We start from the raw sequence: 19627 nt of genomic DNA on the forward strand, positions 1-19627 counted from the left end.
TTCAGTTAAAGACAATGATTGGTTGGCACCATTTGACCCAAGCCCAGCCTCAAGCCTGGTTTTCCCTCTTCCCATCTCTAGAATGCTGGGCCACAGAAGCCCTACAGTTTAGCTGGAGATAACTCACCTGTGTTGGGCAGGCCACAGCTTTGTCTGGCTGCCATTCCTGAATCCAGCTGCATTACCTGGGCCTCTGACCTCTGAACCTTTCTCTTCCCTTTCCTTGCCTACCCCTTCTTCCTTCCTCCATGGTCACATTATCTTCTTAGTCCTAGCATTACTTTAGGGCAACTTGTCCTTGTCACCCCTATGTGAATGTCTGATGTGAGAGCACTGGGCCTGAAACTGGCAACTTCTGAAAAACTTTATTTAGCCAGATCAGCATTAATGATGAAGGTGTTCAGTGAATTACAGAACTGGGGCCTGTTTCGCAGTACAAAGTAGTCCTTAAAGCAGGTTTCTCTGATAGGATTTTTAATTGTGGTTTACAATCTACAAGCAAGATATTTTTAATGAACAAAATTCTCTTGCAGCATCAGGATTAAGAGGCTTTTTAGCTATACTGTAAAGCACTAGTGGTGCTCTTAAAAATAGTGTAGGTGTGTCTCCTACTTTTGGTTAATATTATGGGGATGTGTGTATCTTGCTCACTTCCTTTCTCAGGGTAGGGGTTTGACATAGTTGCAAGAGGCTCAGCACTTCTGAAAGCATTGGGTGTGCATGCAATAAGTTCTGTTACTCCCAGAAATCCTCAGACTTACAGATGCACTACAGCAAATCTGATATATGCAGTAGATTTGTTGCTCAGATTTAATGCCATTGGGAAAAAGGACCTGGTTTTCTTTTACACAGTATACCCAGGCTTATGGTTTCTTCCTTGGTGCTGAAGTGTCAAAAGTTTGACTGTAGAGTGTAAGTAAGCATTACAAGGAGACATTTTTCTGCTCATGGTTACAAAAGGAAAATTAAATTTTCCAACTTAACTGTTTAAAACCTTGAATGTAAACAACTGTCTTCATTGTATAGTTCACACAGTATCACAAGTACTTCTTGGTAGGAAGAAACCTCTTATTCAATGCCCATGTCTTTGTACATTCATCCTTCATTTTGGTGAGAATTTCACTTTATGTGTGTAATTTTTTTAATCAAGATGCTAGATAACCAAGAATCTGCTGATGTTGATACTCAAGAACATTCTTTTACTCGTACAATTGATGAAGAAGCAGAAATGGAGGAGCAGGCAGAACGTGACAGGGAGGAAGGACACCCAGAACAAGAAGACGAAGAGGAGGAAAGAGAACATGAAGTTATGACAGCTGGGAGTAAGTACTGGTTATGTGTGTAAATAATGCCATGTCTTTTGGAAGGACAGTGTCTTCTTCACTCTGAGGTAAAACTGAAAAATTATTTAAAAGATTATGAAAGATCTGTCTGCATAAACATTTTGAGAGGTTTGTTTTTATACAATGATGGTAGTGTTTTTTATAGTGCAGGTAAGTTTTTAGATACAAAGGAATGTGAATACTAAGTGAGTTCACTGCAATTCAGGCTAATAAAAGCCTGAAACTGTTCCAGTGTCAAATTGGAGATATTCTGATGTCTACAATACAGATTTACAGAAGCATTATTTTATATGCATCTGCTAAAAGGCAGACATGAAATAATCTCTTTCTCTTTGATGCTATTGAAACATGAATTGGGTTGCAGTAAGATACGGAAAGTTTTGGTGTTCTGTCAAAGTGCATTGTCCTTCATTTTAAAGTTAACCTTGTATAAATGCTTCATTTAACTTGTTTGCATGACTTCTTTAATGGCACTGTATTAGCATTGTATTCTTTTACTGTTAGAAAAATACTAGCTTTTCTTTATAGTGGGGCAGTTCTTGGCCCAAGATGTAGATGAATATTTTATTCTCTGTGGCTTTGTTTAGAAGTTAAGACTTTGTTTTTGTGTTGCCTATTACAGAAATATTTCAATGTTTCCTGTCAGCCCGTGAAGTAGCTCGCAGCCGGGATCGAGATAGGATGAGCACGGGCACGGGGACTAGAGCTGATGATCCACCTGCTCAATCCCAGCAGGAACGAAGGATCAGCACTGATCTGACAGAAGGGCAGGATGTGTACACTGCTGCCTGCAACTCTGTGATCCACAGATGTGCCTTGCTGATCCTGGGCGTGAGCCCTGCCATCGAGGAGCTGCAGAAGCGAAGGGAGGACGGGCAGCTCCAGCAGCCTCCCTCTGCTGCTCCAGAGGGCATCGGGCTCATGACCAGGTGGGCTGTGCTGACTCTTACACCATGGTTAACTCTTCTCTACTCCTTTTAGAATTGATTATACAACCCCAGTTTTCCTCTGAGCATTATTGCAGTTTTATTTAGAAGAAAATTACTGCTGAGAGCAGTGTTATGCTTCTGTCGAAAAGAGTGATTTTTCTCAGTTTTTCTTGTCCATGCTGACTAAGCCTGAAGAGTTTTATTCTGTGTGTACCCTATTTAAGTTTCAAAGTTGAGCTTAGTGGTAAGTAGTTCAGATTATCAAGTGTACAGACAGCATGAGGTACTTTGAAAAATTGTTCATTTTTTGTGTTTGGTTTTTTTTTTTTACCATATTTGTGGTTTTTTGAACCATACCAATGTCCTAGATAGTAGTGTTAAAAAAAAAAACAACTGTGTATGTTTAAAACAAAAGATTCAAAGCCTATTATGACAACTGTGGTGTTCATGATTGATTTTTACAGATATTCCTATCATAGGTAAGGATAAGACTTGCTGTTAGGTCTCCTTTTTTGATACTTTAAATTAAGATATTGGTGGGAAAGATATTAAGATATTGAGGAGGAAAATTATATATATTCAGTACCCTTTTATTCTTTTTGCCTCTTTTTGGAAATCTAGTCCCTAAAGCACGGGTGGCTGCCTCTGTCATTGTGAAAGTGGCTTTCATCTCCAGCATATCAACTTTAGGATGCATTTTTTGGGTGGGTTTTTAATAAGTTCAGTGCTTTTTCACCCAACTTACTCTGTCTCTGTTTCTTGTCCTCTCAGAGTGTTTCTGTTACTCTGTGTAATACTTATGAAGGCTCTAGAGCAATCACTCATTTGAGGTTGACTTGACCAATAAGGCTGTTAAGAAGTAACAGAATTACTAATACCCTTTTAAAATACAACTGAAGTCATCAGACCACTCTTTTCCTCTTTAATGTGGTCTTGTGATGTTCTGTGATAGTCTCCTCCCAAATAAAACTGTGGCAGCTGCTAAATTTGGCTATCTTACCTTTGTGTAATATCAGCATTTTTTTTTCTCTGTGTGTGTGCACACGAATGTGCGTGCACCTGAAGCAGGAGTGAAAGTCTTACAGCAGAAAGTCGCTCAATCCATGCAAACTCGAGCTACAGACTGATGAAGTCAAGAAGTGAATCTGATTTGTCTCAGCCAGAATCAGATGAGGAAGGTTATTCACTGGTAAGTAAACCAGTATGATGTATTTAGGGGTTGTCAATAGAATGTTTGGATGGGAAGTACATCTGAAACATTTGTTTAGCTGTGTTTCGGTACCTTAATTCATTATTGTTAAAAAAAAAGGTAAAAATAATTTTAAAAAATTGTAGCTCTGTCAGCTGTCTCACTTTTATGGTGAGGGATGAAATGTAAATACTCTAATATTATGCACCACATATGATCACCTGAGGAAATGAGGCTTTTATTATTCTTTTAATTTAGAGTGGAAGACGAAATGTTGATTTGGATTTGGCAGCATCTCATAGGAAGAGGGGTAAGTTCTCTTGTTTACCTAGTGAATACTAACCTGATAAATGTTAGGAGTGTCTTAAGTTAAACTATGTTTGCAATTGCATACAGTTTATGGTTACATAGCAGGTGTTAAAACTGAGCATTTAAAAATAGCATTTAAAATAATTGTTACCCACTCTGTGTTGTGTGAACTTCTGTTGCTTTGTGGCTTGGTTATAGTATTTCCTTGGTTATTACTCTTCATTCTGGTTTCTGCAATTGTAATGCTCTTTTAAAACAAGTGAGGTTTTCTGTTAAATGAGTCAGAAATCTGCATTCTGTTTTCACTCATGTGACTTCAGGAATAAAAAATTGTGAGAGAAGCTTATGTGGAATGTTCCATTCTTGTGCTAACAACGAGCTTTTACTATAGAATGTGCTTGAACCTGGAGAGCTTGTTATTCAGAAGACACCGCTTTACTTTGCATCCTTTGAACACCAGCACATCTACAGAACCAAGCAGCCACGTTTCCTGGTGCTCTTTGTTACTGCTTCATACTGGGGAATGTCAGTGAGCTCCCTGATAGAAGATGGTGGAGGGACTAAAAAGTCCCACTGCCATCTGGATGATGCAGAATCTGCCTGAGAATCATGACTCAGGTCTGCTGTATCTGTAAAAAGCATGGGATTATGCAAACAGGAATTAGGTTGAGTTATGATATTCCTCAGTAACAGAAGCCTCAATACAGTTGGGTAAGGTAAGAATTCTGGTTTAAAAGGCTTAATTGTTGAGCAGAATATCAGAGGTTTCATGCCTTTGAAAGTCTTGTGGAATTGCAAAGGGTGTTATCAATGGCAACACTCACTAGATTTCAGTATTTAATGTGGAAAGTGATGCCTTGTCCATGCATAATCAGTTGAATCAGTTGAGCAAATAAAGAAATGCACTAGAGCTGCTTTTACTGTTACAGCAGTTGTATCATGGCATTCTCAGGGTTAGAAGATCTGTCAGAAGGCCTCTGTCAACTCCTGATCTGCAGGACATTCTTTGAAGTTGGCATTTTTAACTTTGCCGTTGCTCTGACACAGAACTCTGTACTTGACATCCTCTGTGTCCTAAGAGTAGCCTAGGAAATAATCTTGGATTAGGTCTCAGGTACAATATGTCTCATGTATTATGGTTCCTGGACTGTTGCTTAGGCCAGTGTTACTTTTGTCACAAGCCTCAGGAAGTGAGGAATGGTGCAAGAGTAGACTTCATCAAAACTTTTATTACAGCAAGAAGATTCTCTACCAGGTCTGAACACTGAGAAGAAATGGGTAAATACAGTGAATCTGTCCAGAACCTAAAAAGACGCTCAGATAGCTCATTTGCAAACTGAACACTGTCACAACATGTACACATGCTGCTGTTTTGGTACTGGAAGACTTCCTTGGGAGTTAGCACACAGTAATGCAAGCTTGTCTGCTTGTGCTGGTGATACATATGCCAGTTTTGGTTGATAAGCAATGCCAGAGTCAGAGAATGTATCTATAGGAAAACATTCCTCGTACTTCTGTCAAGGTCAGGAAAAGATCTACAAATACTTGTGTGATAAATGGATGGGCTGTTCAGCTCAGTGCTTTTTATGGTCTTTTGTCTCTTGTGACACATCTGTTCTGTTAATCCTAATTATCTCCTAGAACTGAAGCATGTCCCAGTGTTTGGTGAGGGTGTAACTTGCAGCTTTTTTGGATTGCACACCCCTTGTCATGTGGCCAGCACAGTGCAGTGGCAGCTGTGGATGTTTGGTGACTCCCCTTCAGTTTTATCTTTATTCTTGTGGTGTGCTGTGACCAGTAAAGTACTATGAGTTCCTATGGTCTTTTCGATGAGTATGGAAGGAAAATCATTCTCTTTTAACTTCATTAACATCATAGCTACTCAGTCCAATCCTTATTCTAATTACCTTCTTAAATTATTCTGTCTATTCAGAAAGAGAACTGGCTATTCCTGCTTCAGCCTGAGGATCCTTTGAGTATCTTGTTCCCTGCTGTTATTCAGTTGTTTCTTTATTAGTAAACTTTTCCTTCCATACATACAGAAAAAGTCTTTTTGAGTAATGTTGCAGTAAGGGGTAATGAGCAGCACATTGCTCTTTTCCCCTTGTATCTAAGCCCTTTGTTTTTTCTGTTGCTTAGATTAATTTTTTTCAGTTTTGCAGATCCAGAGAGTGTGCCTCCAAATGTTGTGTACAGTGCCTGTGGGGTGCTGTACACCATGTTATGTGCACAGCAGTAAGGAAAGCACAGCCAGCAGGGCAGTCACAAACAACTACAGATCAGTGAGAGTCCTCCACTCTTGGCTTTTTATCATGTACAACTTAGTGAATTTCAGTGTACTTGTGTATACTGCTGTGCCTTACTAACACAGCTGGGGTACTCCAAAAAAAGCAGCAACTTCACTGAAATCTAAATGGAATTGAAATATTTTAGTGTACCTGTAATAATAATTCTGTCTTTGAAAATTGACAAATAATGCTTAAGGAAGGGACTTGAACCTACAAGCCAACATACATACACATGAGTGCATACAGCTGTGCTACAGGGGATTATGTCTTTTTTCCTTAAAAGTGAAGAATTTAGAAAGATTGGTATCTAGGCTGTATTCATGCCAAACAAGAGTAAATATTTTTTCCACATGCCTTGCTGCTTGGTATAATGTATTAATTGAGATGAGACTGATGGTTTAAGTCAGGATAATATGAGACAGAGATTTTATGAGTGTGTTACCTTCTGTTTCAAATGTGTGCTTTTGTCTTCTGCTTCTTGTATGGTGTAGTGTATTTACTCCTTTTTGGCCAGTTGAGCCCCAGAAAAAAGAAGAGCTTCAAGCAAGTAACTGATGGCATGTTTATTTTTTGTCTCTATAGCTTCCCTACATAGCTTCCTTTGTTCTATAAAGTGTGCATTGCAGCTGTGCCACATTCATTTAGAAAGCTCATTATTACAAGCTGGCTTATAAGGACAAGTAAAGTTGTTGTTTTACTGTAAGCTTCAGGTTTATTCATCTGTGCAGCTCTGTTCATGTGATTGTGCAGCCTTCTGGAAGCGCTGGACTGCAATCGATTCTGTGTGATTGATGTTACACAGTATCAAGCTGAGCTCCAATGTAGTCACATATTTGATTATTCTGCTGATAAGTAGTATGTTCAAGAGAGAAGAATTTACTCTGTGCCCTAATGGTTAAACATATTTAATTCTGGAGTATTCTCCTTTGATGTCTGATATTTTTGTTTAAACCCTCTCCTTTCAATTATAACTTCTATTGTTCTACATTTAATCTGTAACTCATAATCATTGCACTTTTCTCCAAATTAGAAATATTTTACATTGGTTTTATATTTAAACATTCTTGCATTTTGTACTAAAACAGTTAGCTGAGATGTCATAGTTTCTTCAAACATGAAATAGTTTAGGGTTTTATTAATATGTGGTTGGGCTTCTTATAAGGTTTGTTGCCTATCAAAACTAAATTTTCTTCTGATGTTCTGTAAACCTGTTAAAGATTTCCTTTAGCTTATGATTTAAGCCACTGGAATTGGCTTTTGTTTCTTGACAAATGCTTTGATTCTGTGCTGTGGCATAGTGCAGTGTGGGCAGGTGGAGGGGAGGAAGCTGAAGTCACTGTGGGGTGCTTTGAGCTCTCCTGCTGTACAAAGGCTGGAGGGCTTATGGGGCTTCTGGAAAGAGCTGTTGCTCTGTAGGCAATATTTTGTGGACTAGGAAATGGTTTAGCTGTGCTTCTGTGAGTAATCTGAGGCTTCATTTATCCCCTCACCTGGGCTCTGTTCACCATGCACTTGCCAGGGAACTGCTTCCTACATGAAACCGAGTATTTTAGCACCTGTTTGTTCTGTTCTGTCTTCTGTTTCTCACCAGCCACTTCCCCATGTAACTTAGATTTTAAAGAAAAGCTTTAAAGCAACTATTCTAACAATTGATGTTAAAATTAGAGTAAAGGTGATTTTTTTAAAAATATTATTGCCAGGTATCAATTGTAAAATTGAGTAACAGAATTTCTTTAATTTTTTTCACAGTAAAGGTGATAAAATAGGTTGCTCTCTGTAGACCATGTGGTCTTACTGTGTTATGTAAAGAAGAAGAGATTAGGAAATTAGAATGCACTTTGAAAAGAAGTGTTTGAACATGATCTTTGCATTATCCAAAATAAACTTGAGTCTGTATGACCTAAGTACTGTAATGGCTCTTCCCGAGGCCCTATCAGTCTGCTTAGTAAGGAATACTATGGAAATGCACATTAACACTATTTACTGAAAACAGAATGGGATGTGAAGAGGTTTTCATAATTTGTAGCCCTGACAATTAAAGTTTTGGCAACTAAGTGAAGGTAACCTGGTTAACAAAAGAGAAGCAAAATTTCACAGTATTTTGAATTTGTAAATTGCATGAAGGTGCAAACTGTGACCTGCACGTGCTGACTCATTGGCAGAGTAACAGCATTTTGCCTTTACTTCAGGAAAAAAGTGATGTAGGTTGCTAGGAAAGCTAGCCCAAGTTCAAAACTGCTGTGTCTGTCTTTGCTTGTTCTGTGAGCAGCTGCTGTAGGGAGGCAGCATTTAAAGGAGGCCCTGTAATTTGGATCTGGCTTTTACCATTGGAACTCAGGTTTGCTGTTGAAAGCAAGCTTTGGACAGATGAATTCCTATGACTTTGTGTGACTTTTCTCTGAAAATGGCTATGTTTAATAATGTTTGAAGCTGATACCCTGCAGAAAGATGTTTAAAACTGAAGTAATATAGATTTCTATGAGTACTGTGAGCAGGTTGTGATTCTCCAAATTATAACTTACTGTACACAAGGTAGATAAATATTTAAACATTTTTTGTACATTATGTAAATTATTCAAACTAAAATTTCAAAGTGAATGTAAACACAGTTTAGGTTTCCACAGAGATCTCCAGACACTGTCTCTCTGTACAGATAGGAAGTTCTTCTGAGCAGGGTGTGCATAAGTTATGTTGGTAGAAAATCTTTTCTTTACTGTTATGTCATTTAGCTGCAAAGCATTTTTTATTCAGTGTTCCAGCTTTAAGCTGAGCAGTTTGAGTGGCTTCTTTTTGTTTTCTTTTTTTTTTTTTTTTTTTCACATGGCAGCTTGTTACAATAGTGCTGAACATTTAAAAGAAATGCAGCCTTTTCTTTAGGGAAATTGCTGTAAATTTAAATCAAGTGTTTTGCTCTAAGTTGCTTAATGCATGGTATAAATAACATGAATATTCATTTTCCACCTGTGTCAGTAGCAGCAGCTCAGTCTTTACCTACTGCCAAAATGTGTTACCTGAATTGGAGTTGATGAGACTTCCTTGTGTGTGTCTTTAGGAGCAATACACAGCCAAATGGAATCTCTGAGTGACTCGTGGGTTCGACTGAAGCACAGCAGAGATTGGTTATACACATCCTCCTACTCATTTGTTGAGTCTGATTTTGACCTCTCAAGATCCCTTGGAGTTCATACTTTGATTGAAAACGCTGTCAGTTTTGTAAGTGGAGATGTGGGAAACTCCCCAGGATTTAAGGAGCCAGAGGAAAGTATGTCCACCAGTCCACAAGCATCAGTAATTGCAATGGAGCAGCAGCAGTTGAGGGCTGAGGTAATTCTCAGTTTTACAGCTCTCCTTATTCTTCATGCATTATGCTCATTCTAGGAATTTTTTTTTGAAACAGTGTCCACATTCTATCTATGAAAGTAATTTTTCCTTCTTTTCTGTTAAATATCTTAATTGGAACTGGGAACGTTATGTAAACAAACTAAAGCAAAACTGAAAGTGTTCAAACAAAACTGAAAATGTTCCCTTTTAAAAAAAATCTGTGAAGGAGAAAACAGTGACCTTATTTATCTTTGCTTACGGTTCAGTATAATCCACTTTCCATTTCTGAGGGTACTGGCTACTTAGTTAATATTGTCTTTTGCCTGCCTTTACTTTTAGCTTCGTCTGGAAGCACTTCATCAGATTTTGGTGCTTCTGTCAGGAATGGAGGAAAAAGGCTGTGTGCCATTAATGGGAAGCCGCCAAGTACCAGGATTTCAGTCTTCTTCACTGCTTACTTCTGTTAGACTCCAGTTTCTTGCTGGCTGCTTTGGTCTGGGCACTGTAGGACATGCAGGGGCCAAAGGAGAGAGTGTAAGATTGCATCACTACCAGGTGTGTACTTCAGCAGTTTCTGCTGTTTCAATAACCCAATGATAAAAATGTCTCAGTTTATAATAGTTATTTGTTTGTTTGGCCCAGGATGGTATCAGAGCAGCCAAGAGGAGTATTCAAATTGAAATCCAGGTGGCTGTGCACAAAATTTACCAGCAATTATCTGCTACTTTAGAAAGAGCTCTGCAAGCTAATAAGCATCACATAGGTAAGTGAAAAGCAGATTTGCAAACCAGATGTTCTCTAATGTACAGTAGAACAGCTTGTATGTTTTCCAAGGCAGACTTTGATATTAGTGACCAGAATTCACTGATATACCTATCTGACTTGTTTTCCTTAAAGAGAAACCTGCATTGGTTGGTAGAACCCAGTGGCTATTATTACCTGGGTCGTTTTGGTGTGTCACTTAGAGAAACAATGTGAAAGAAGTACAAAATGAAGTATTTCACCCAGTTACCTTTATCTTAGAGAGAAGATTCTGGTTTGAGTTTTAGCCTCAGAACATTTAATCACAAACTAGGTCTGGGTGCTGCTCTTTCTTGGACAGTTTTGACACAGAGTTACGCTGAGCTAAAGAAGAATGCAGTGGTTCATCAGGAAGACTACCTCAAAGCATCTGACAAAACTCACCTTTTCTTTGAAAATTTAATTAATTAAATTATATTTTAAAAATAATTTGCTGATCTTCTGTCTTAGTATTCTTACTCCGAACATCTTATTGATTAAAAACAACTTTATTTTAATCTTAGAAGCACAGCAGCGTCTTCTGTTGGTGACAGTCTTTGCTCTCAGCGTGCACTATCAGCCTGTTGATGTCTCCTTGGCCATTTCCACGGGGCTGTTAAATGTGCTGTCCCAGCTGTGTGGCACAGACACCATGTTAGGGCAGCCCCTGCAGCTGCTGCCCAAAACTGGGATTTCTCAGCTCAGCACAGCTTTGAAAGTAGCCAGCACGAGACTGCTGCAGATCTTGGCTATCACCACAGGGTGAGTGTCCCTTGCTTTTGGGAAACATCATTGCTGAGCTTATCAGCACCCTTGAAAAATGTGTGAGCTTTCATTAGAACAGTAAATGTTGCTCAGAAATATATAAGTGAAGGGGGTGGGGGGAAGAGTAGTCACATTATTCATAGGAAAGATACATGTAAGGCTAACAAATATTTTTCACTTGGAGTGTTTGAACTTGAATAGTCACAACTTGGTGATCTGTAAACACTGTATTCTAGTAACCCCCACTTTGCTACTTCAGCTTTGTGTGGAGGTGTGTTCAGTTGATGTGATAAGACTTCCTGTTGCTGTGTAAAAGCAGTACTGGTAATGTGAGAGTTTCTCGGAGCAGGACTTAGTGCTTCTTGCCAGAATATGAAAGAATTTTCTGAGGAGTAGTGCTAGACCATGGGACAGCATGCAAAGTCCTAGCAATACTTAAATATTAATTCTTGCTCAGTAAAGAAAACACAAGTGGAGAAGGTGTTTTCTAGTTGAAGTGAGAGTATTGTTTGATGTTCAGTATATGCATTTTTCTTTCAGTCTTTGTACAACACGTTGCATCTACCTGCCAAATCTGTTATGTAAAAAAGCCCAATAATCCTACACCAGAAAAATCCCCCAAACAGCCCCTTGTGTATAGAAATTGCAGTGGAATTATGTTTAATTAATAGAGTTGTTCCTCTTTACCCTAGAAAGTATTGAAAACTTATCCTTTGACTCCAAAGATTAGGACTGTTTTCATTTGTATTAAAAATAGGGTTGAAATAATAAAAAAAATTTATGCCTGTAATGGAGGATGGGGAAAAGTAACCTTCTGCAATTACTGTTCCTTAGATCAGCTCTCAAGTACTCCTAATTTTCTTTTTGTGTGTGTACAGAACCTATGCAGATAAACTGAGCCCAAAGGTGGTACAGTCCTTGCTGGATTTATTGTGCAGCCAGCTGAAGAACTTGCTGTCACAAGCTGGTGTGATGCTGATGGCTTCCTTTGGAGAAGGGGAAGGCGAGGAAGGTGAAGTGGAATCAAAAAAGGCAGATTCAAATGGGGATAATGAGAAGAGAGACTTCAGAGGTAATTATCTTACATAATTTCTGTAACAATTCTAAAATACCAGGAAACATAATAGAAGAAAGCAGTGAATGCTGAGGTGCTCATCCACTCTATATTGTGTACTGGTTTTTGTTGGGTCATTTTTAATTCTGTAAATTAGATTATAGTCATCAAAGGATTTTGTGCTCAGTTGAGATATACACAGAATTGGTGCACAAAACTGCAAGGATAGAAGCAGGCTGGGAAGAAGAATTACTTCATTGCACTTGGAATTAGGAAGAGAATATAGTTTTCCTTAAAAAATGAGTTGGTGGTCGTAGTGTTTGTCATAAATGTGGTAATAGGAATTTAATTATCTAAATAAATAAATACAGCTTTATTCAGGAAACTATTGTATTTGCTTTGTATTATGCAGTTTTGCAGTCCAGGTGGATGGCAAGAAGGTAACACTACTGTGTCATATGGGAAAATCCACAACAAAAGATGTCAGTATTTTCTGAAATACTGGTATCTTCACGTAGCTTACAATCCCTTAATGAGCATTTTGAATTTTGGTGGAAATTGCTTTTGAAGAATTTTTAATTGTAGCTTACTTTTAAGTGTATATATAATGTTTTTGTTTGTGCTTTTAACTGTCTTCACTTTAAAATAATGCAATGTCTGATGAATTAGTAAGATAATTAATCGGGAATTAGAATATGAGGTCTTCCCACAGAGATCTCCCTCCCTTACCTTGGCCCACAAAAGTTTAATGTTATTTTCTCTTGCTGAAGAGCAGGAGTTGAGAGCACAGCTTGGTGGGCACCAGCCAGCTAAGGTTAACAGCCAGCCACCCTGTAATAACTGATCATTGTGCTTCTACCTGCAGAACAGGTTGTTCCTGGTAACCAGGACTGCCACTCAAGTTGGAATATTAAGGCTGTAAATGAAAACTTTTGCTTTAACTTCCTAGCTGCCCTCCGAAAGCAACATGCAGCAGAATTGCACCTGGGAGACTTTCTTGTTTTCCTGCGTAGAGTTGTGTCTTCAAAAGCAATTCAGTCCAAGATGGCATCTCCAAAGTGGACAGAAGTCCTTCTTAACATTGCTTCCCAGAAGTGTTGCTCAGGTATGATCATGTCAGAATGTGCTCCATGGTTACTTTGCATTTCTGTAGTGCAGTTCCAAAAACTAAGCCCTGTTAGAACATGTATTACATAGTGAGTTGCTAGTGAGCAATTCAAACCAACTGCAGTGTAGGTGTACAGGGGTTGCACTCTGGGGCACTGGGGGCGTGGAACCAGGGGCAGGCCTGAAGGTGAAGTAATTTTAAGATTATTGACATGTTGTTCCATCTCCAGGAGTTCCCTTGGTTGGCAATTTGAGGACTAGACTGCTTGCACTTCATGTACTAGAAGCTGTACTACCTGCATGTGAATCTGGTGTTGAAGATGATCAGATGGCTCAGGTCTTTATATTTTGTTATAAACTTTCACATTTCCTCAAAAATCTCTTAAACTGCTGAATGTTTCAAAATCCAAGTCAAGCAAGGCTCAGTGTAGTTACTTGTTAATCTAAGAACACTAAATATTTTGATGTTTATACCTACAAAGCAAAGTAAAACAGTATAATGTTGCTGTTGTCCTCATGTTGGCATTAAAATGATCTGAATTGTATCCCAATGCCCCAGGTTGTTGAGCGGTTGTTCTCACTTCTGTCTGACTGCATGTGGGAGAGTCCAATAGCCCAGGCCAAACATGCAATTCAAATAAAGGAGAAAGAACAAGAAATAAAGCTCCAGGTAACAGTGCTTGTACTTTGTCTTGTGACTGAATGCAGCTGAATTACATTTACCACAGATATTTTGTTCTATTTCTCGTAGAAGCAAGGAGAATCTGAGGATGAAGATGAGAATCTTCCCATCCAGGAAGTGTCCTTTGACCCTGAGAAAGCTCAGTGCTGCATAGTGGAGAATGGGCAGATTCTAACTCATGGAAGTGGAGGCAAAGGATATGGCTTAGCTTCCACTGGAGTTACTTCTGGGTGTTACCAGTGGAAGGTAGGTTGCATAAATGTGTATTTCTTGCCTTCTCTCTCATTTTTGTGGAAATGTGCTATGTTTTATTAACAGCAACTGCCTGTGTTTTTCACTTCTGACACGATTCTTGAGTTGTTACATTTATGGTTGGACTCTGTAATCATAAGGATGTTCTCCAACCTAAGTCATTCTGTGATTTTTCAGTGCCAAGGGAAGAGTTTGTGTCTGCTTTTGAGTGGTGGGATTTGAGTATTTCAGCATGCAGATTGGAGACTGTGAACATGTGTTATGTGTTACTAGAGGTAATGGTAGTTGCCTCTAAGGTCCATAGTCAGCATGCATGTGGAGTTTTGCATGCTTCATTACCTATTGAATTATGTAGATTTAGAATTTTTTTGTAGAAAAACATTTCACAAAGCATGTTGTTTTCCTGCAAAAAACACACATCAGCCTGACTGACGAGAACAGTGTTAAATACATCATTTGGAGGGATTTTTAAATGGTTTTAGCATATAAACTTAGTGTTTTTCTCATTAAAAGCTTCTATGAAAAAACAATTAAAAGTAGGCATACATATGTGTAAGGAAGATTTTCATTGCTTTGTTGTGTTAAAGTGTATATTCCTGATGTTTTTCCCTGTGTTTGTTAGTTCTACATCGTGAAGGAGAACAGAGGCAATGAAGGCACTTGTGTGGGAGTGTCTCGCTGGCCCGTGCATGACTTCAACCATCGCACTACCTCAGACATGTGGCTCTACAGAGCCTACAGTGGCAACCTGTACCACAATGGAGAGCAGACTTTGACTCTGTCAAGTTTTACCCAAGGAGATTTCATTACATGTGTGTTAGATATGGAAGCAAGAACTATTTCCTTTGGTAAAAATGGAGAGGTATTTAACATAATTACTTTTTTGGTGGGTTTTCTTGCAAAGGTCATGTGGCATGAACAAGCATGAGAGTTAAAACATTTGGCAGTTTCAGTACTTAGAAGATTTATAATACAAACATAACTTTCTTAAGTTTCATATTTTTGCTTGTTAGGGTGTTGTAAGATTGAGGGGTTTTTCTTTTGCTTCTTCCCTAGGAGCCAAAACTAGCTTTTGAAGATGTGGATGCAGCTGAGTTATACCCTTGTGTTATGTTCTATAGCAGTAACCCAGGAGAGAAGGTAACTGAAATGTTCATCTGTGGAGGTTTACTGGTTTAGACTGGTATAGAGTCAGTATTCATCAGAGCAGCCTGTGTGGTTCTGCTTTCCATTACTGACCAAAACAGTGTTGCTAACACAGAGTGTTTCAGTTATTGTAATCTATTGTAAATTTAAAATGTATTTTAGTATTTAGAATAGATTTAAAGGCTTCGTGTTCTACACAAAATATTCTATTCCCCAGAAACCAAGGAGAGTGTAGTATTAGGATTTCTAGATAGTCTTGTGTGAGAAACCATGAAATACTCAGCATCCTTGAGTCTGAAGGATGGAAGTTTTACTCACTGTTAAGGTGGATTTCCTAGGGATTCTGAGGGAAAAAGACAGTGCTAGTAATTATTTCTATTCCAGGCCACTCCAGTATTTATAAGAAGAGCTTATTGAGGTATGTTGAGAAGATAATTTGCAAACTGTTTTCTTTAAACAGGTGAAGATCTGTGATATGCAGATGCGTGGGACACCAAGAGATTTGCTGCCTGGTGATCCCATCTGCAGTCCTGTTGCTGCAGTGCTGGCAGAAGCCACAATCCAGCTGATTCGAATCCTGCATCGCACAGACCGCTGGACACACTGCATCAATAAAAAAATGATGGAAAGACTGAACAAAATCAAAACATGTCTTAAGGAAGCAGGTCAGAAACTGAAGAAAAGTCGCTCTGTTCAAAGCCGAGAAGAGAACGAGGTGAGAGAGGAGAAAGAAAACAAAGAGGAGGAGAAAAGCAAGCACAGCCGCCATGGCCTGGCAGAGCTGTCAGAGCTGCAGCTGAAGATGCTCTGTGTGGAGGTGTGGCCTGTCCTGGCAGTGATTGGAGGAGTGGATGCTGGGCTCAGAGTTGGAGGTCGATGTGTGCACAAGCAAACGGGCCGTCATGCCACCCTGCTGGGAGTGGTGAAGGAGGGCAGTACCTCTGCCAAGGTCCAGTGGGATGAAGCAGAGATTACAATCAGGTATGCCCATTTCCTACATTTTCTGCTCTCTAGTGGTAGTGGTTTGTGGTTGGAAATCCTCAGAAGAAACCTATCCTTTATATTAGAGTCATGCTGATCAATTACTTCAAGTGTAGACTTCAGTGATATTGAAATTAGTGCTGCCTTGAGGTAGTGTTCACTCATTCTCCCACCTGCCTTCAAGTGTTCAAGGCTGGAAGGAGATGCTCCTTTTCCTACCCATCTTCCAGACAAGCCTTGAAAGGGAAAGCACCTGGAAGGAAGCTGAAATGAAGCTTCTCTGAGCTTCTTGGTGCTTTCACAAGAATTACCTGTGTTTTTGTGTGGAAAAGATTTGATTAACTTAGTTTGTTGAACTCCTGCCTATAGCTGAAGAAGTCTTTTGAAGAAATTGAGCAGTGACTTTTTATTTTTCTTTTCCCTGCTGGTTACAATTACATTCTGAAATAACCGAAGTTTTAATAACTTCGCTTTTCCGGCTGTTGCAACATTATGTCTGTTTTGTCTTTGCAAAGACTGTGGTCCCTTTGACTACACCAAAGTACAGTTAATTTAGTTCCAGGTATAAATTCTTTCAAATATGCCCATGTGGTGGTGTAGCCCTTAAAATAATTCAAAGTTTTATTTGAGTAATGTGGAATAGCACTTGATCATAAGCAAGCTTTTGATAAAGCATTTAATTAGGTTCATTTTTCACCTTTTTAATTAAAACCAGGCTAAAGCTTGCTTTCATTTTTAGGTAGAAGTTTACAATGTAAGATTGGAAAACTTTTAGGGATAATAAAAGGAAGATTTAAAAGTCATTTATATGCTGGATGTAGGGAAAATACAAGGTGTATGAAAATACAGGCTGGTGAATTTTTGTCCCGCTTCAGGTGAAAATTAGTCAAGTGTAACAGTCCTAAATAGTACCAGAAAATATCCCTGAATATAGATGGACAGGTAGATAAATGTGTCTGTTAGGTTTTCTGACCTGTGTTTTTCAAAGGTCACTGTCCTCACTGGGTGGTCTGTCCTGACACACAGAGACAGAATTGTCTTGGACTCTCAGTATTGTGCTCATGGTGATGAATAGCTGAGGTCAATCAAAGCTTTTCCTTACTGTTTAAAAGTTTTCTTTATAAGCTTTTATACCTGTTAAGATTCAGGTATGATGATAATATTTACCTTCAGGTAGTTTTTCTTAATAAAAGTCTGTTACATATTTCTGATAAGTAATATATCCAGAACCCGTTAGCACAGAATGGATAGCTTCTGTGGGGCTTCTGGGTTTCAGTGCTTGTTATTGAAAACCTGTGTATGCTTTGTTGCATTTGCTTTGAAACCATATCTCCCTGTTTTCTGATCATAACCTCATTTTCCCGTTTGCATTTAATTTTTAGAATTGGTTTGTTTTATTAAATATATTTTGCATCTTATTTGCCTACATTACTTCCTGAACTTTCCTTCTGTCTCTCCCTCACTTGCTTTTTCCTGTGTCATTCTGATCTTTATTAAAGCTTCCCAACTTTTTGGTCGCCTAGTGATACTCCGTTGTATAATCTGGAGCCCTGTGAGCCACTGCCTTTTGATGTTGCAAGATTTCGTGGGCTGACAGCTACTGTGTTACTGGACCTTACCTATCTGACTGGCATTCATGAAGATACGGGAAAGCAAAGCACCAAGAGACATGAGAAAAAACACAGACATGAATCTGAAGATAAAGGGGAAATGGACCAGAAAATGGAGGGTGACATTGGATCAGATACACGATTAGGCCAAAGTGCTGATGATAACAAAGGACACGGTGCTACAACCTCTAAGTCGGAAAATGAAATTGTTTCCTTTTCTCTAGAACCATCAACACTAGGTATGGAATCCCAACACCAACCTGCTGAAGGAAGAAAAAAGAATCACGAGCACACCCCACGAAGTCATGATATAGTGCAGTCAGAAATCCGAGCTGTACAGCTGTCTTACCTTTATCTTGGTGCTATGAAGTCACTTAGTGTTCTTCTTAGTTGTAGTAAGTATGCTGAGCTGCTGTTAATCCCCAAAGTGCTGGCAGAGAACGGGCACAACTCTGACTGCGCGGGGTCGCCGGTGGTGCACGAGGACGTGGAGCTGCGCGCGGCGCTGCAGTTCCTGATGCGGCACATGGTGAAACGCGCCGTCATGCGCTCGCCCATCAAGAGAGCGCTGGGGCTGGCGGACCTGGAGCGGGCACAGGCCATGATCTACAAACTGGTGGTTCATGGGCTGCTGGAGGACCAGTTTGGTGGCAGACTTAAACAAGGTACATTTTCAAAATGAGATTGAAATGAATAGTAACAATGATAACACAGTTAACATAGTCTTGTCGATTTGTAATGGTTGTACTTTATGGGAATCTTAATCGGACACAGAAATTTTACAGAACTTCATTTATAGATATAACACTGATTGCTTTGGCCTTTTTCCTAATTCCTTATCTTAATAAAAATGAATGCACAGCAATCAGAAATAAGTTTTTAATGTCTTTAACATTTCTAAAAGTGATCAATGCTCTGTATACTTGTCAGAAGGCTTTGCAATTCTTCTAATCCAACACTAAAAACCCCTTAAAAATGCTACTTGCACAGCTGAGTTAAAAATAGGTTTATAGTTAATCAGCTGTACTTTTATCTATGACCTCTTCCTCTTTTGTCTGTTTTGAGAACAATCCAGGCTGTTACAACCATAAATCTGAATATTATAAACTTTCGCATAAGTAAATGGTTTGTTTGCTATTTACCTTGTATCCCTGTGAGAACAGCAAGAGCTCCTGGACTGATTTCTTTTCTCAAGTCCATGAGTTAGTGGCAGAATCTGCACACCCCTTTCTTTTTCTAGGATGAATTCTAAATAACAATAGTTACTTTTGAAAGTTTAGCCATGTCTACTGCTTTGATCTGCACAATTAATGTTGCTGTAACATCCTTATTTTTCTGTTGCAGAAGTGGAGCAACAAGTAGAAGAAGGTGATCAGTCTCAGCAAGCCCAAACACCAGTTACAACCAGCCCTTCTGCTTCTAGCACAACATCTTTCATGAGCAGCTCTCTGGAGGATACCACCACTGCTACTACTCCAGTGACTGATACAGAAACAGTTCCAGCATCAGAATCACCTGGTGTTATGCCTCTCAGTCTGCTGAGGTAAAAAATCCTTTTAGCATGTATTATTCTGTGGGTGTAGGGAACCAGTTGCATGGTTTAGGTAGAATATATGGCTTCAGCTGACTAAGCCCTTAAAAATGCTGCCAAGAATTGCCCCTGCAGAGGGTCACTGTTTAAATGTTACTTTGCCTTGCAGGGCATGTGTTTTTTATTAGAAAGCTGTTAAGCCTTTGCTATACACTGTTTATAAATGTAATATCTGAATTCTTTAAAAAGGAGAAAATGTTCTCCTTAAGTTGTTCTTCAGTTCTCGTGTTTATTTGGTATAGTTTAAATTACAAATCTCTGAAACTCATTTTTAGTGAAC

At 39.0% G+C, this 19627-nt stretch overlaps 1 protein-coding gene across 9 annotated transcripts in view; it reads left to right on the forward strand.

Moving 5' to 3' along the window:
- Window positions 1-19627, forward strand: part of HERC1 (HECT and RLD domain containing E3 ubiquitin protein ligase family member 1) — a 99051-nt gene that overhangs the window by 49582 nt on the left and 29842 nt on the right. For 7 of the 9 annotated variants that reach the window (XM_063169520.1, XM_063169529.1, XM_063169526.1 and 4 more), the window contains exons 22-39: window positions 1151-1322; window positions 1966-2272; window positions 3341-3461; window positions 3720-3771; window positions 9111-9382; window positions 9719-9934; window positions 10022-10142; window positions 10684-10921; window positions 11803-11996; window positions 12928-13083; window positions 13316-13422; window positions 13645-13755; window positions 13837-14013; window positions 14642-14881; window positions 15076-15159; window positions 15626-16146; window positions 17646-18421; window positions 19101-19299. In XM_063169520.1, the coding sequence (XP_063025590.1) occupies window positions 1151-1322; window positions 1966-2272; window positions 3341-3461; window positions 3720-3771; window positions 9111-9382; window positions 9719-9934; window positions 10022-10142; window positions 10684-10921; window positions 11803-11996; window positions 12928-13083; window positions 13316-13422; window positions 13645-13755; window positions 13837-14013; window positions 14642-14881; window positions 15076-15159; window positions 15626-16146; window positions 17646-18421; window positions 19101-19299 (4064 nt within the window). The remainder of the gene's footprint in view (window positions 1-1150; window positions 1323-1965; window positions 2273-3340; window positions 3462-3719; window positions 3772-9110; window positions 9383-9718; window positions 9935-10021; window positions 10143-10683; window positions 10922-11802; window positions 11997-12927; window positions 13084-13315; window positions 13423-13644; window positions 13756-13836; window positions 14014-14641; window positions 14882-15075; window positions 15160-15625; window positions 16147-17645; window positions 18422-19100; window positions 19300-19627) is intronic. The other 2 variants (XM_063169528.1, XM_063169524.1) reach the window with 2 other exon arrangements.

Source organism: Melospiza melodia, chromosome 15, assembly GCF_035770615.1.
Source record: "Melospiza melodia melodia isolate bMelMel2 chromosome 15, bMelMel2.pri, whole genome shotgun sequence".
In the NCBI taxonomy this organism is placed as follows: domain Eukaryota; kingdom Metazoa; phylum Chordata; class Aves; order Passeriformes; family Passerellidae; genus Melospiza; species Melospiza melodia.